Here is a 16610-nt window from a genome sequence, read left to right on the forward strand (position 1 = left end):
TGATTTTATTCTGCTCTGCTTGGATGGGTTCTGGATATGAAACAATTCATAAATTTGCAAAAATAAATAAATAGTAATGTTGCTTGGCCCTTGAAAACATTTAATCTCCTGATGCCAAATGTTCTGACGGCCCCTACCTTTTTGCCCCTGGGACCAGGCTTTCCTCTGTCGCCAAATGATCCTGGATAACCCTGGAATGTAAGGGTTTAACAACACTTGTCCAGTTAATAAGCCCTCCATTACATGTGAAAAGGATCTGGGGATCTTTGTATACCACAAGCTTAACACACAGTCAACAGTGTGATGCATCAGCAGAAAAAGCTAATGAAACCCTAGGCTGCATCAACAGAAGTATAGTGTCCAGACCAAGAGAGGTGATACTACTGCTCTATTCTGCCTTGGTCAGGCCCCACCTGGAGTCCTGTGTCCAGTTCTGGGCACCACAATTTAAGAAGGCTGTTGATAAGCTGGAATGCGTGCAGAGGAGGACAACGAAAATGATCAAGGGTCTGGAAACCAAGCCTTGTGATGAATGGTTTGTTGGGTTTGGAACTTAACTGGTTAAGAAGTTCCCATGATGCCTCAGCATTCTGACGTCAGCTTTAGAAGCTGGGAGGAGGCTGGGAGGAGTTACGTTCTGTTCCTCTCTGTTCTCTGAGGGAAGAGGTGGCAGTTTGTCATGGCTGCTGTGAGCCCAGGAGATTTCCTGGGGAAAGTCGGAATAAAGGACTGATATTAGACAAACCTGGTCTCTGTGTGTTTGTCGGAAGCTGAGTGAAGCTACGTGACAGTTTCACCGCTGTGTTTAACTCTGCTGAGGCGTGACTGGAGAGCTACTGAAGACGGAGCTGAGTGGCGCAGCTCGGAGGAAGCGCGCCGGGCATAAAGAGCTAATTGTGGATCGTAAATCAATTAGCGGGGGTCACGCCAAACCAATAAATCACTTCAACAGGTTATGGACCCTTAATCACCGATCGTAAAAACTGTCACAGGAACGCTTTGAAGTCGCCGGAATGCGTTTGAAGTCGCTGGCAGGAGTTTTTGCCTGGTGTTAAGAGGCAAAGGAGAGCTGCGGAGCTCAGAGCAGCTGAAAGACACTGAGTGGTTGCCTGTGCTGAGAGCTGAGTGCTGGGAGCTGAAGAGCAGCTGGAAAATCGTTTCCCCACGGATGGGTGCCGGAGGAGCTTGTAAGCTGGTGAGTAAGCTTGGGGCCCCGGGAAGACGATGGCAGACAGCCAGGTCTTGGAGGACATTGCGTTTGAAATGCAGGAGGCCAGAGCCCTGGAGAAAGTATTGAGAAAAGCCTAAAGATGGCTGGTGCCCCTGTTCCTGATGTGTTAGCCTCAAGGAGTGCTAGTGAGCAGATCGGGGGGGGCGAAGGATTCCAAAGGCAAGTGTAAAAGTTTTCCACTGTGCGTGCTGGAGTGGAATGTCAACAAAGCAGGTTCCCAGACAGCCGCAGTGGGAGCCAGGCCAGAGGGGGCGGAGCTGGCAAGGAGTGCTTTACCGGGAGAAGGAGGGCCAAGCCAGCTGGGAGGAGCCCCGGGCAGTGTTTTTCCACTGGAGTTCGTCGTTGCTACGTGCTGCCCATGGAGAGCGGAGACAGCTGGGCAGGAAGGTCCCAAGGTCAACCAGCTGAGTTCTCATGGGAATCAGTCTCGGAGAGGAGGCCAGCGTGGGAACGCAAGGGAAAGACGTGGTTCAGACGCTGGGGAGGGTTGTTTTCTTATCACTGCTTCTATGGCAACTGTGAAGAACAACTCCAGCCAGGACACGGTGACGCGCTGGGTTTTGAATACTGCTGTTGGTCAGCACCTGCTAAGCGAGCCTGCTGGCAAAATGCGGAACTGCAGGGCTGTTTTCAACAGGACACAACTGTGATGTTAGCAGACGGAATGAGAAAGTCGGTTTCTGCTGTGGCTAACATGTTTTTTTCTCCTTTACAGGAGGAGCTAGAGGTCTACGTTGGGGGGAAACAAGTGGCCAACGTGAAAAGGGGGCAGAACAATCTCTTTGTTCTGGAGTCACCTCTGGAGGGTGGTGGGAATGCTGGAAAAGCACAGGCGCAGTGTGCTAAGGTTCCCAGTCATGTGCAAAAGCTGCACAGGTGCACAAAAGGGTACAAACTCCGGAAATGTGGGAGGTCCCTAGGGTGCAGGGCATGCAAGGGTGCACAGGTACATGGTTTTCCCGGGTTTGGGAGGGTAGCCAAAGAGCCCTTTGAGCTCTTTGAGGCAGGTGGTCCAAAGGTTCAGGAAATGATCTTCTGTGGATATGATCCTGCAACCAATGGGTGGAAGTTTGCATACCCAGAGGGTGATCAAACCAAGCTGCTGGTCAGTAAGCAGGCTGAGTTCTGTGAACAGGATGTGTGTTCAAGACTCAGGAATGGTTCTGTTTTTCTCTCAGAATGTCTGTCTGATTCTGAGGAGGAAAGGGAGGCAGAGGCTGATCCCGGTGATGGGGACCAGGTCCAAGATCAGGGTTCAGAACCCGGTGATGGGGACCAGGTCCAAGATCAGGGTTCAGGGCAGGTCTGGGCATCTCCAAAGGTTGTGAAAGGAGTGTCCAGGTGTGAGGCTTCATCTCCGGTTAGCGTAATGGAGAAAGCTCACAAACAGGGTGTCAAGTCAGAGGGGGAAGGATCTGACGGAGAAGACACAACTGCTGGCCCAAATGGGTCAGTAGGGTATCAGGTCACAAGTGCGTGAAAAAGTGTCGCACAGTGTGATTCTGGGAGTGTTGAAGGGGTTCAACAGGTGCCTGGGAAAGATGCCGGGAAGGGGCACAAGGCAAAGGGAAAAGTGTTGAACACAAAAAGGTCTTGTCAGAATGGTTCGGCAAGAGGGGGTGTTGGGTTTGGAACTTAACTGGTTAAGAAGTTCCCATGATGCCTCAGCATTCTGACGTCAGCTTTAGAAGCTGGGAGGAGGCTGGGAGGAGTTACGTTCTGTTCCTCTCTGTTCTCTGAGGGAAGAGGTGGCAGTTTGTCATGGCTGCTGTGAGCCCAGGAGATTTCCTGGGGAAAGTCGGAATAAAGGACTGATATTAGACAAACCTGGTCTCTGTGTGTTTGTCGGAAGCTGAGTGAAGCTACGTGACAGTTTCACCGCTGTGTTTAACTCTGCTGAGGCGTGACTGGAGAGCTACTGAAGACGGAGCTGAGTGGCGCAGCTCGGAGGAAGCGCGCCGGGCATAAAGAGCTAATTGTGGATCGTAAATCAATTAGCGGGGGTCACGCCAAACCAATAAATCACTTCAACATGGTTGAGGTGACATGACAGCCATCTTCAGATATCTGAAGGACTATCAAATGGAAGAAGTAGCAAGCTTGTTTTCTGCTGTTCCAGATGGAGGGACCCGAACCAATGGATTCAACTTACAAAAAAAGAGAGATTCTGACTAAACATTCGGAAAAACTTTCTAATGGTAAGAGCTGTTCAACAGCAGAACAGACTCCTTCAAAAGGTAGTGGACTCTCCTTCATTAGATGTTTTTAAACAGGTTGGATGGTCATCTGTCAGGGGTTCTGAAGCTGTGATTCCTATATTGCAGAGGGTTGGACTATATAGCGTTTAGGGTTGCTTACAACTCAACAATCCTATGATCCTATGATTCCTAATACTATGACTCCAAAAAGGTGTTCTAAGAATTGATGGGAAGGGAATGTTCCAGGTGGCCCACCTCACTTTTCACAGGTCAGGTCTCCTCCTTTCTGAGGATGAAGCAGAACTTCTTTTGGTCCACAACCTAAAGGGAACTCCTAGTCTGCTGGTCTTGGGCACAGGAGGACTGGAGGTTGACTACCAACTGACTTCTCTGAAGTTTGTGGTACAGTTTTTTAAATAGTTTTTTAAACTAACGCTTACACAAATGCATGCCTAGGAGAAATTGCACTCGGGAGCATACAGAGGAATGTATTACAGGAAAAGAATGCATAACAAAAAGTGTGCTTTAAAAAGAAGTGCAAATGTCTTAAACATGATTTTGTGTGTACACATACAATTTACAAAAGAAACATGCATACAGCGGGAAAGGAGGCCATGACTGAGTACATGCAGAACTAAGTCAGAAGGGAAATAGGTTGATCCATCTTCCCCACTCTGGAGTAAGTATGGGCAAATATATCAATTTCAGTTTCTCATTTCTCCAATCGTAAGTTCAGCGTGCCACCATTTTACATCAGCTTGTGACATAAAAAGTCCTCACAAAAATTCATCAGTCTTCCAGTACAATTTTCTCCTAATAAACACTTTCTAGTGTATGCAGTTTTGCTCTGCAAGACTATGTATATTAAGCAATTTCCTCTAATATTATAGGTTGTATCCAGTGCAACCCAACACAGTGGACCTAACTTAAAGGTAAAGGGACCCCTGACCATTAGGTTCAGTCGTGACTGACTCTGGGCTTGCGGCGCTCATCTTGCTTTATTGGCCGAGGGAGCCGGCATACAGCTTCCGGGTCATGTGGCCAGCATGACTGAGCCACTTCGGGCGAACCAGAGCAGTGCACGGAACGCTGTTTACCTTCCCGCCGGAGCGGTACCTATTTATCTACTTGCACTTTTGACGTGCTTTCGAACTGCTAGGTTGGCAGGAGCAGGGACCCTGCAACGGGAGCTCACCCCATCACAGGGATTCAAACCGCTGACCTTCTGATCGGCAAGTCCTAGGCTCTGTGCTTTAACCCACAGCGCCACCCGCATCCCTTGTGGACCTAACTTAGGTCCATTGATTTTAGCAGGTTTACTCTCAGTAAAATGTAGTTGGGCATAACCTTCTGTGCTTTTAAAAGTTATTTTTGCTTGATTTATGCATGCTTTACCCCCAATACATACATTTTTCTGCCCATTACTTGGCTAGAGAACTGCACCACAAAATTCAGAGATGTGTGAATTTCGAAGAATGGCTGTTGTTCAGCTGGTGGAAGTGCAAATTAGGTAAGCTCCCATTTAAATGTGGAGTGAACTAAATGTCTCTCATCCCTTCTCTGGATAAGAGCCATCACTTACGTTGACACCAACAATCCCTTGCAGCCCCTCTAGACCAGATTTGCCAGGAAGGCCCTGGAATGGGACGGGAAAAAGAAAACAAAAGATAAACCCAGAAACTCAAATCATTTTCTTGAATCATTGTTAGTTTCTGCATTAATAAGGAATTTTAAAACATCCCTATTTGTCCAGGCATTTTGAAAAATAAAAGGTACTGCTCATGACAGCCATGAAATTATTAGGTTTGAGAGAAAGTGATTGCGTTTAGAAGTTATCAACTGGTGTTTAACTGTTTATAGAAATTTATTGTTAACTGTTTTTACCTGGTCTAATTGCACTGTCCTTTGGGATGAAGGGTGTGATATGCATTTAATAAACAAAATAACACAGAGAGAATAAAATCTGAATAGATTTGGTCTATTTTTATCAGCTCTTACCCTCAGTCCTGGTGAACCTGGTTCTCCATTGACCCCTGTTTTTCCGGGACAGCCCTGTTCAGAAAGAGAAGTCATCAAAACAAGTGCTAGGCTGGATAATTAACAGTTGGAAGTTTTTCTCCAGAGGGCATAATCTGGGGCTTAGCCAAGCAATCAGGCCTTCCAAGCAATGAAAAACTGCCTGCTGACTTTGGTGATGCATAACACTGGGAGCACCAATGAATTGTCACCGGTGCCAGCTCTAGTTTTGCAGGATTCTTGGGCAAGACATTCACCACTCTGCACAGTAACAACGGTGGAGAGAAGACTACTCAAACAAAGGCCTGGGTAAAGAGGTCTATCTTCTGACCAATCATTGTACAGCATGCAAGTGATGGCGCAGAATACACTACAGAGGAGAGATCATACCACCATGTGGAGGCCACTGAAAATAAGGCCCTTTTGTGTGCCACCATCCTTCGAAGCAAAGCGTGTGGCAAAACTACAAATGGGACCTACTCTGCTGATCCTAACACCTGGGCAGTTTGAGATGAGAGGAGGTGCTCCTTCTGCCATTTGAGGCCAAATGTGTTTCTTCAGGTCAGTGTTAACACCATAAATTGGGCGTGGTACTGGCAACAAAGCTAATGGAGCAGCTTCATTACTTTTTGTAAAGATGGAAACCTTCTAGGGGTACCATTGAAGAGTGGAGAAGAGGGTCTATCCCCTGAAGAGAGCCAGCAAAGTTGGGGAGGTCCCCTCTACAACCCTCAGATTTTGACTCTGCACAGTTCCCCCCACCAGTACAAAGCTCATCACACTTTTAGGGATCATGGGCACATTGAAAACAGAAAAGCTGTTGGGACACCATACAAAAACTGCAAACAAGCATGCACCACAACCTCTTCTACTGGCTACAGTGTGGCATAGTGGTTAGGATGTTGGGCTAGGACACTGGAGACCTGAATTCAAATCTCCGTTCAGCCATGAAGCTCAATGGGTGACCTTGGGCCAGTCACCGTCTCTTAACCTAACCTACCTTACAGGTTCTTGTGAAGGTAAAATTGAGGGGGGGGGGAGCACCATGTATACCACCTTGAGCTCCTGGGAGGAAAGGTGGTATATCATAATAATAATAATAATAATAATAATAATAATAATAATAATAAAAACATAATAAACTTAATGCTTCATTTCCCATAGGCAAACTTCAGAGAGCATTAGTGCATTTCTGTATCCACACACAGTAGGAGACTCTATTTACCATTGATCCAGGAGGTCCATCATGTCCCCTGTCGCCTTGAAAGCCCACAAAGCCCTGAAAATAGGAGGAGAACAAATAAAAACACTGCAGACATTACTAGCAGCAGGAGAGAGGTTTTGTTACAGATGGACAAAGGGCAGAAAGGATGGCTGGCAGGTAGCTGTGGATTAATTGCATGCAATACCAATTTAGGTGATGGGGATGAAGCAGTGATCACTATGTCCTGCCCTTGCGACAACTGAAGTAGAACAGAATAAGCAATGTTAACATATGAAAACGTCATGGGGCCGTTGATGGTAGATCATACTGGGGCAGGGTGGGGGGGTGAAAAGTCAAGCTGGAGCAGTGTCTGGGAGTGGTCTTTTCCTCCTTCCCTCTCAGGATGGCTAATCCATTCAGAATTCCCACCAGACAGTAGCAAGCCTGCCTGCACCAAGAAAAAACAGCCTTTGGCAAGCGATTTCTGATCCGGCAAGGCAATTATTGGCCCCCAAGGAGACTGCAGGGCAAATGACACCTGGAGTTTTGATGGTATGTAGCCAAACAATGTCCTACGACTGTTACAGCTTGGGAGGACTGGGTAACTCTGTTTGGTGTTGGTGGAAAAGCTCAGAATCACCACACACACACACACACACTTCTACTCACAGTCAGACCGTGTTGATCAGAGCTCCCCATGGCACCAACAACACCCTGCAGGATAAGTTAAAACAATGTTAAGGATAGGAACATAGGCAGGGGGGGATCTACTATGAAACTAATGAAGGGCCCCTAATCTCAGAGGGCCCCGGATTTTTTTAAAAAAATGGGTCTAGTGCAGGCTTCCTCAACCTCGGCCCTCCAGATGTTTTTGGCCTACAACTCCCATGATCCCTAGCTAGCAGACCCAGTGGTCAGGGATGATGGGAATTGTAGCCTCAAAACATCTGGAGGGCCGAGGTTGAGGAAGCCTGGTCTAGTGGGTTATTTGAGTTGCATGACTGAAAATTGATTGTTTTGTGTGTGTGCATATATTTCAACAAGTCAGTAGCCCAGATGTTGTAAAGACTGTTGCAAACAAACCCGTTGAAGAAGATAATGATGGTTACCCAGACCTTGTTGCTGGTTGTGAAGGGGCCCCCATAACAGTTCAAGCTTCAGGGCTCCCAAAACGTAGGACTGACACTGAACATAGGAAGCTGCCTTAGGCAGCATGAGTCTATCTAGCTCAATATTGTCTACATCTGCTCTCCAGGGTTTCAGGAAGGGGTCATTCCCAGTCCTATCTGGATATGATGTCAGGGACTGAACCTGGGACTTTCTGTATGCAGAGAGATGCTCTGCTGCTAAGATGGCATGAAGACTTCCATTCCACATTCCGACCTACCACCCAAGGGCAGAAGCTATGCAGGGATGCTTAAGAACAGCAACAGCGTTTTATATTTCATTTATTAATGATTTCTCATGCGGCACCCCAAAGCAATTTAAAATGTACTGTAACTAGATGCAAGTTCCAAAATTACTGGGGGAAATGCACTGCTGCTAGAGGTATGAGCAGGAGGTAGGGAATCTTTTTCAGCCTGAAGGCTGCATTCCCTGATGGACAGCCTTCCAACGGTCATATGCTAGTGGCAGACAGGGCCAGAGGCAAAAAGTGGGTGGAGCTACTCTTACCATACAAAAATGTGTATTTTGTGGGGGAAATGCTTTCTTAAAAAATGGGTTACATTCGGTACTAGTCATATTCAGAGAAGACCCACTGAAGTTAATGGGCATGACTAACTTAGATGCATTAATTCAAATGGATTTACTACTTTGAGTATACCTTGGCTGGAAAAAAACCCTCAATGTAACTTTCTTTACTTTTTTTCAAAGTGCAGATTGATACAGAATGAACTTACGAATGAATACGCATGGAATTGACTTGGGCTGGATACAGACCATCCACCCTTATTCAAGCAAATGAACCCCAGATAATGCCTAGCACAGCAAGGGCCAGATCAAGTCAAAAGGATAGAAAAGTAGGTAGTATAGAATGGGAACCTGTGTACCAGGCTTTCCTTCTGGACCATCAATCCCAGGAACGCCTCGTAAGCCCTGGAAGAAATGTATGGAAGGGAGCAGAGTATGCATAACAATATTACTTAAGTTTTGCAGAGTGCTTAAAGCAAATCAATCAATCAATCAAATATTTATTTACAGCCAGCCAATCATTAAAGGGAAGTACAAAACACACAGACACACACATCACAACAGACATATCAAATTGAGTAGCTAGAGGAATTGCTAAGAAAGGTAAACTTGATGTAATATGGTAGCCATTTACATCATATGTTAACAAAGATGGACATTTACTACAACCTCCATCAAGCCATATGATGATGGGGAGGAGTTATATACATACTAGGTAAAGATAACTGTTTATAATTTTACTCCACCCTGAAGTGTACCTGTGTTTTGTGATAGCTTGCCTATTGCACATGCTGTCACTATAAGTACCGTATTTTTCACTCTACAAGACACACCAGACCATAAGACGCACCTAGTTTTTGGAGGAGGAAAACAAGAAAAAAAATATATTCTGAATCCCAGAAGCCAGAACAGTGAGAAGGATCGTTGTTCTGGTTTCTGGGATAGCTGCGCAGTCTCTTCAGGGCAGTGGGATGAAGGCTCCCTGTGCCCTGAAGAGGCTTCATGTGGCTAAGCCATCTTTCCGCAGGGCCTGCAAGACAGAGCTGTTCCACCAGGCCTTTGGTCAGGGCGCAGCCTGACCCCCTCCTCTGGCAATCTGCACAGAATTTTGCTTAATGGGTGCCATCAATTTGATTTTAACTTGATTTTAATTAATTTTATAATGAATGTTTTTAGAATGTTGGATTATTTTGATTGTTGTTAGCCGCCCTGAGCCCAGCTTCGGCTGGGGAGGGCGGGATATAAATAAAATTTATTATTATTATTATTATTATTATTATTATTATTATTATTATTAAGCCAGAAGCTAGAACAGCGAGAGGGAGCGCTCACAGCGATCCCTCTCGCTGTTCTGGCTTCTGCGATAGCTGTGCAGCCTGCATTCACTCCTTAAGATGCACACACATTCCCCCTTACTTTTTAGGAGGGAAAAAGTGTGTCTTATAGAGTGAAAAATACGGTACTATGTTATGGTACCAAATCAGTTCTGTTCCTTTTTTTTTTTTTACTTTACAAAATTCCAATTAAAAAAACCCGTACTAAAAAATACAAATAATTACTGTCTTAGATTAACAAAGGTGACAAGAGCTAACTGTTAGAAAAACACTGGGGCCTAATTTGAATAGTAGAATGTCTGGCATCTGGTGGGCGGGGCTTGTGTATTATGCTCTGGAATTGGCCCCTCCCTTCAGGTGTTCAGTTAGAGAGATCAACTGTCACTCTTGCTTCATTCTTGCCTCATGATGCTGTTTGAGTTTCTCTCAGACAGTATGCTATTGTGTTACAGTTTTCTTTAATTTAAAGCTTTGTTTGACGTATGCATGAGCCACTTACTTTGCTGAATGAAAAGAACCTCTGCTGAAGAATGCAGGAATATCGTAAACTGTGTGAGTGAGGGGATATTGCCAGTCTGGCTGGAGGATTGATTTTTTAAACCACCCCACCCTTCACAACACTTACAAACACTGCAAGTCTCAGAGATATTATGACATTCAGATATTTTGCCACCTAGTGCCAAAAGAAGGACAAACGATGGCACCAGGCAGTCCTCTATGGGGAGAGCATTCCACAAATGGGGAGCCACCACTGAAAAGGCTTTCTCCCTTGTCACTCACTGTTCTCTGAACCTCAGTAGCAAAGTTGGCGTGATTGAGGCTAGTCACAATAGGAATCCTATTACTTACTGGGGGTCCTGGCATTCCAACAAGCCCATGCTGGCCCATCCGGCCCTGGAGAGAAACCAAAAGTGGTCTGAAGAAAGTCTTTCCCCTCATTAATCAGTCAACATACCCAGGTGGCTTCTGATTCCATGTGCTCTTGAGCCACCAATGCATTGCTGTTTGGGTATTAGTCAACACAAACTGTTCCACCAAACAAAAGAATGCTGGTGTTGGTATTTGATTGTTATCTCAGTTTCTTTCTTTGGTGGGAACATCACATATCTGGAGTACTTTGTCGAGACATGGGCACCACATTTTTAAGAAGGACATTGACCATTGGGAGCATGTCAAGAGGAGGACAACCAGGATGGTGAAGGGTCTTGATCAGAGTCCAAGGGCATATTCTAGTCAGAAATAAAAACACTAAAGGTGGGTTCAAAGTAGGGCCCGTGTGGGGTGTTAACTAGGGAGAATCCTGAAAGCTACAAAGAGGCCTGGAGGATTGCAGTCAACCCACTCCCGCTGCCTACACCAGGTCCTCTGGTCCCCTCACCCCTGCCCATAGCTGTCAACATTTCCCTTTTTTAAAGGGAAAGTCCCTTATTCCGAATAGGATTCCTCGCAAGAAAAGGGAAAAGTTGACAGCTATGCCCCTGCCATAAATTCTCAAGGCTGATTTGGTGGGAGAAAGCTTCTGTGCTATGTAGGGCACATTACTTGTAAAACCAGAGCGAAAGCAATACCTGAAATCCCTCACATATTTTCAACATTCCCACTAACCCTTTGTGTGAAACCCTCCCCCGCCCTGAGGAAAAATTAGGTACTTCGGGCATGAGACATACCCGCTTTCCTCGTTGTCCTGGCCTTCCTTTTGCACCATCTGGACCCCGGCTGCCCTGTGGATTAGAGAGAAAATTCTGTTATTTCATGCAAAGTTGAATTCCTTAGAGCCACCCACCCCCCTTTTAAGTCAGGGCTAAATCCCAGGTTAGAGCCAGAAAATCAACACTCAGATCTCTTGATTTAAAAGATATATATTATTAGTATTAAAAAGAAGAATGGGAACCTTTTACAAAGTATTTAAAGAAACAACAAAATGAACTGGACTCCTTGGCAGGTTTTGAATAAACTTTCACAAATTTATTATTAACAACATATAGACAGATAGGTTAAGGATTTTTACAATTTTATAATATGCAGAGAATTAGAAGTATGGAAAAATCAGAGAGAGGAACTGAGGGAAGCCTGGGGAGGGGTGTGTGTAAGGGTAGGGTTTTTATATTTTGGGGAGGGGGAGGGAAAAATGGAGGGGGGAATGAGGATGATATGTTTTATTGATAAAATGTTATGCTGTAATTCCTAATAAAAAAATTTATTAAAAAAAAAAGAATGGGCCTTTTCTGCCATGGCTCCCAGCTTCTGGAATGCTTTCCCTGGTGCGGCTCATCTGACGTCATAGCAACCTTATGAAGTAGTTCACTGCTATCCTCCTTTCGCTAATGGAAAACATATCAAGGGTCAAACCTGTTCAAGACCACACACTTGAGTCCATGGCAAGGGTCCAGTTCCAGCAAGCAGTCTCAGGAACCTGCTAAGGAAGGATTTATTATAACTATTAAGCAAGAGCACAGATAACAACAGAGGTTTAGCCTAACCTTTGCACCTTCTGTGCCATTTTGGCCAGGGGGACCAAGTTGCCCTTCTTCTCCCTGGAATGGCAAAAAGATTCAGTCAACACTCATCACCGCAAACCATGTTGGAACAGCTTATTTGGACTGGATGGAAAGTAGCTCAGACTAAGGATGGGCAAACCTGCCCATTTTGACTTCTCCCAATTTCTCTCCCCCCCCCCACCCCCGTATTAAGTTCAGTTCTCTACATATTGATTTGCACTAAAAAAAAAGTCCCTAGGAAAATTCACTAGCCTTTGAGTGGAAAATTTCTCTCAAACATATTTTTGTATGAATTTTTCCTAATAGATGCATTTACTATCAATAACACATTTAAATGCATGCTTTACACTAGCAAATTCATTTGTCGGTACATGTTACTTCGCTGGAGAACCAAACTGCAAAATTCAGAGAAGTGAAAAATTTCATGGGTGTGATTGGTGCATGTTTTTGGAAGTGAAAATTAGGTAGGCTTGCCTTTAAATGGCTGGCTTGCAGATTGGTCAGGACCCTGAACATTAGCATCCCTATTAGGACGTTAGAATACACTGCAACATTTTGTTGCAGGACTCCCTTGTTCTTCCAGTTATGAATATGTGAATATATTAATTTTGCAAATTGGTGACCAAACATTTTAGTTCAGGTATGTGGAAGCAGTAAGGCTGTGTGTATGTGTGTGTGTCTACCTTGATTTCTTGAATCCCCTGAAAGTCACCAGTAGGGGGACCTCTTATGTCATTGTTATTCTCTGTGAATATATGGGAGAAGCTTGGGAGAAAGCAGAGGATTGAGCACCAGGTAGCAACTAAAGCTGCAATCCTGACTTCACTTACCTGGAACTAAGCCCCACTTAAGTCCACTAGGACTCACCCTTGAGTTAAGATTGAGTTAGGATTGTGCTGAAAGTAGGGATGAGCGAATCTGTCAATTTCAGTTTCTATCACTTGCTCATTTTTTCGAGTCTTAACTTTAGTTCTCTGTGTTTCTCCCTCAGCCCTAGATGTAAAGGTAAATGTAAAGGAACCCCTGACCATTAGGTCCAGTCATGGCCGACTCTGGGGTTGTGGCACTCATCTCGCTTTATTGGCCAAGGGAGCTGGCGTACAGCTTCCGGGTCATGTGGCCATCATGACTAAGCCGCTTCTGGTGAACCAGAGCAGCGCACGGAAACGCCGTTTACTTTCCCACCAGAGTGGTACCTATTTATCTACTTGCACATTGATGTGCTTTCGAACTGCTAGGTTGGCAGGAGCGGGACTGAGCAACGGGAGCTCACCCAGTCATGGGAATTCAAACCGCCGACCTTCTGATTGGCAAGCCCTAGGCTCTGTGGTTTAACCCGCAGCGCCACTCACGTTCCTAGCCCTAGATGTAGGTCTGCATTAATAAACACTGATCTAGCCACTCTAGCAAAATGGTCTCTAGACCATGCAAGCTTCTGTGACAAATAAATCCCTGGGAATCTTAAGCAGGTGTGGAGGAACCTAGGGCCCTCCAGATGTTGCTGAACTACAGCTCCCATCAGCACCCATCAGCATGGCCAATGGCAGGGCAAATATATATATATTTAATGGTTCCACAATATTCTTGTCTGGTTTTGCTGCAAGCAGATGAGTATGGCTCCCCTTCCAGAACATCTTAAATAGGTTTGGCTGCTACTGAAATATAGTGTTCCTTGCAATCTTGATTAGCTGTGGAGATATATTAGATTGCTTTTAAGCATGTTCAGTGGTTTTTAAATGCTTTTCTTAAAAAATAAAAATGAAATGATTTTGCTGCTTTGTTGTTTGCTGCCCTGGGAGGGTTAAAAACTTAATAAAACAAAACAAAAAAACCCTTCCTTACTTCAGGCCCCTGAGGTCCAGCTACTCCTTGGGGTCCTGGAAACCCTGGAAGCCCTGTCGCACCTCGAATCCCTGGAAGTCCCCTGGTCCCTTGGAGGCCAAACGTACCCTGAAAAAGAGGAAATCGGGAGACCTAAATCATTTGTGGAGGTTTAGGAACATCAGGATTATATCTAACTATACAGTGCCAGATTTAGGGCAGTGTAGGCAGTCCCCTCCCCACAGGGTGCTGAGCTGAGGGGATGCAAAATAATAGCAGCTGTACCAAAAGGAATTGTGAAAATAAGAAATAGGGGAGGGGGGGGCAATTCTGTCCTTGCTCACGGTGCCATATTACCAAAGTCTGCCTCTGAACTATACCATTCCTTTGCTTCATCATAAATGTATGGCTCATGTGCAAAACATCCATGCTGTATTGATAGCAGCAGCAGTAATCATAATGCTGCCTTTGGAGGCATACCTAGGCTTCCTTGCGCCCTTGGCAAGGAACTGTATCAGCACCAGTGAAGCCAGGAGAGACCATAGACCAGAAACTCAAAAAGTTAGTTTTTTCACTCCACCAGTGACTTCCTCTGTGACCATCAGGGTTGGGTCTGCTCTGCTCCGTGTTCCTCTTTCATATTCTCTACTTCCTCCTCCTATGTTGGTCCGTCTGTCTGCCTATCTTCTTCCCTCCCTCCCACCCTCCCCTCGCTGCTTTCCCTTCTGCCTCCCCATTCCCTCCCTTCCTTTTTTCTCTTTCTGCAACTTTCAGCCACTCTCTCTGTCATTTTTCCCTCTGAGCCCTGCTGGGCACTCCGCTTACACTTCTAATAGCACTGCTGGCCAACTGGGGAGGGCCTTCTGCTGTTGCAACAGCCCACGGCAGTGACCAGATTCCTCTGCTGAGGCACCCAGAGGATTCTGTGTGCCTTGACTGGCCACCCAGAGCAACAGAAGTGTGGCCTGGGGAGCACACAGATGGGTGGGCGGGCTGCTAGCCACTCTGAACAAGGGGGAGAGATGTAATTTTTCTTTCCCCCTGGGCCTGAACCATTGGGGGGGGGCAACTTACACAACCCCTAGGTATGTCCCTGCCTGCCTTACATCAGGTCATATAATTTTTGTCTACCTAGCCCAGGAATGGAGACTCTTCAGTAGAGGCTGGCAAAGCCCTACCATCCTCAGTCTGCTCTCACCTGCCTGCCACTTACAACTAGTGAAGCGGTGGGTCTGCCAGTCATTGGCTCTGGCACCACCTACTGTTGGTCTCCCTGCCTGCCATCCTACCAGTCCCAATAGGCACCAGCCTCCACTGTGACTTATAGCTGTTCTCCAGGGACCCAAGCAGAGGCCTTTCTTCAGCTGGCTGAGGACAGGAATCGGATACTTTCAGCATACAATGCATTTGTTTCAAGCTCAGGGGAGTAGGGAGCATGCAACAATATCAGAAAGGGAAACTTGCACTGGAATAACTGCTACACATCCCCAGGCACAAGATGTTACCATACCTGGTCACCTTTTAGTCCCAGATCCCCTTTTATTCCCTTTGGTCCTTTGCTCCCCTGGAAGAGTAGAGGTTAAAATGAGAGGGTCGTTGAGAACAGGCAGTAGCATGACCTGGTCATCCTTTAGTGCAGGAGTGGGGAGCCCTTTTTCAACCTAAAGGACCCAGCCCCTTGGGGTCAACCTTCCAGGCCAGTGGTGGAAGGGGCAAGAGTAAAAAATGGGTGGAATAGCAAATGCAACTCATACTTTTGTACATTCCAGTCACAGAAAAGTCAGTAGCATCTATGTGTGCACATACCTCTCTCCAGGCTTCATCCAGGCAAGCAAGCAAGAGGCATCACCATGGTTCAAGAATGCATTCCAGCTGACAGACTGAAGCATCAGGAAGGGTGTTGGGCAGATCTCATGAGAAGATGGGTGTGAAATATGGGGGAAGGCCTGAGGGCCAGGCTGAGAGGCCCCATTCATGCCTCGGCAAATCCAACTTTTGAATTGCACTCTCTTCTTTGTTTATTCCAGGCATAGACAAACTTGGGACTACAACTCCCATCATCCCTGACCACTAGTCCTGTTAGCTAGGGATGATGGGAGTTGTAGTCCCAAAACATATGGAGGGCCAAGTTTGCCTATACCTGGTCTATTCCTCAGTGGGGCTGAATTTTCAACCAAGCCATTTCTTTGGGGATAAGATGGAACTTTTCAAATACTGACAAAATTTAGTGGGGGGCGGGGAGGACCACCAAATTACATACTGATCCTGAAATGTAGGAAGTTGAATCGAAGATTGGAAAAATGGGGATCTGAGAAAAAATGAAAGATTCCTGCCTCCCTATCCCAGACGAATCAGAATGATATCATTGCTCCTTGGTTTCAAGAAAATGCATATTTTAGGATAAAATTATGTGTTTTATGTATAAATGCATATTTTAGGGACAATGTATACAAAAATGCATATATTGTGATGGATGGGGAAGTTGATACAAGTTGATTTTCATGTGTTTTGTTTTAAAAAAGAGGACTGAGGTGGAAACAGGACAGAATGGATTTAGCACTGAACACATGTGACACTGACATTAATCAGAAACAGAGTGCTCTGTCCATTGCTATT

General features: G+C 45.6%; 1 protein-coding gene across 1 annotated transcript in view; it reads right to left on the minus strand.

Annotated features, from left to right (window-relative positions):
* The window catches only part of LOC308468891 (uncharacterized protein), a 152117-nt gene that overhangs the window by 45995 nt on the left and 89512 nt on the right, over positions 1–16610 (minus strand). Inside the window, exons 25-35 of the mRNA XM_080991362.1 lie at positions 15505–15558; positions 14016–14123; positions 12156–12209; positions 11343–11396; positions 10525–10569; positions 8693–8746; positions 7319–7363; positions 6671–6724; positions 5428–5481; positions 5012–5065; positions 138–191 (exon numbers count right to left, since the gene is read on the minus strand). Of these exons, the coding sequence (XP_080847488.1) occupies positions 138–191; positions 5012–5065; positions 5428–5481; positions 6671–6724; positions 7319–7363; positions 8693–8746; positions 10525–10569; positions 11343–11396; positions 12156–12209; positions 14016–14123; positions 15505–15558 (630 nt within the window). The remainder of the gene's footprint in view (positions 1–137; positions 192–5011; positions 5066–5427; positions 5482–6670; positions 6725–7318; positions 7364–8692; positions 8747–10524; positions 10570–11342; positions 11397–12155; positions 12210–14015; positions 14124–15504; positions 15559–16610) is intronic.

Source organism: Podarcis pityusensis, assembly GCF_964106645.2.
Source record: "Podarcis pityusensis genome assembly, chromosome: Z".
In the NCBI taxonomy this organism is placed as follows: Eukaryota; Metazoa; Chordata; class Lepidosauria; order Squamata; family Lacertidae; genus Podarcis; species Podarcis pityusensis.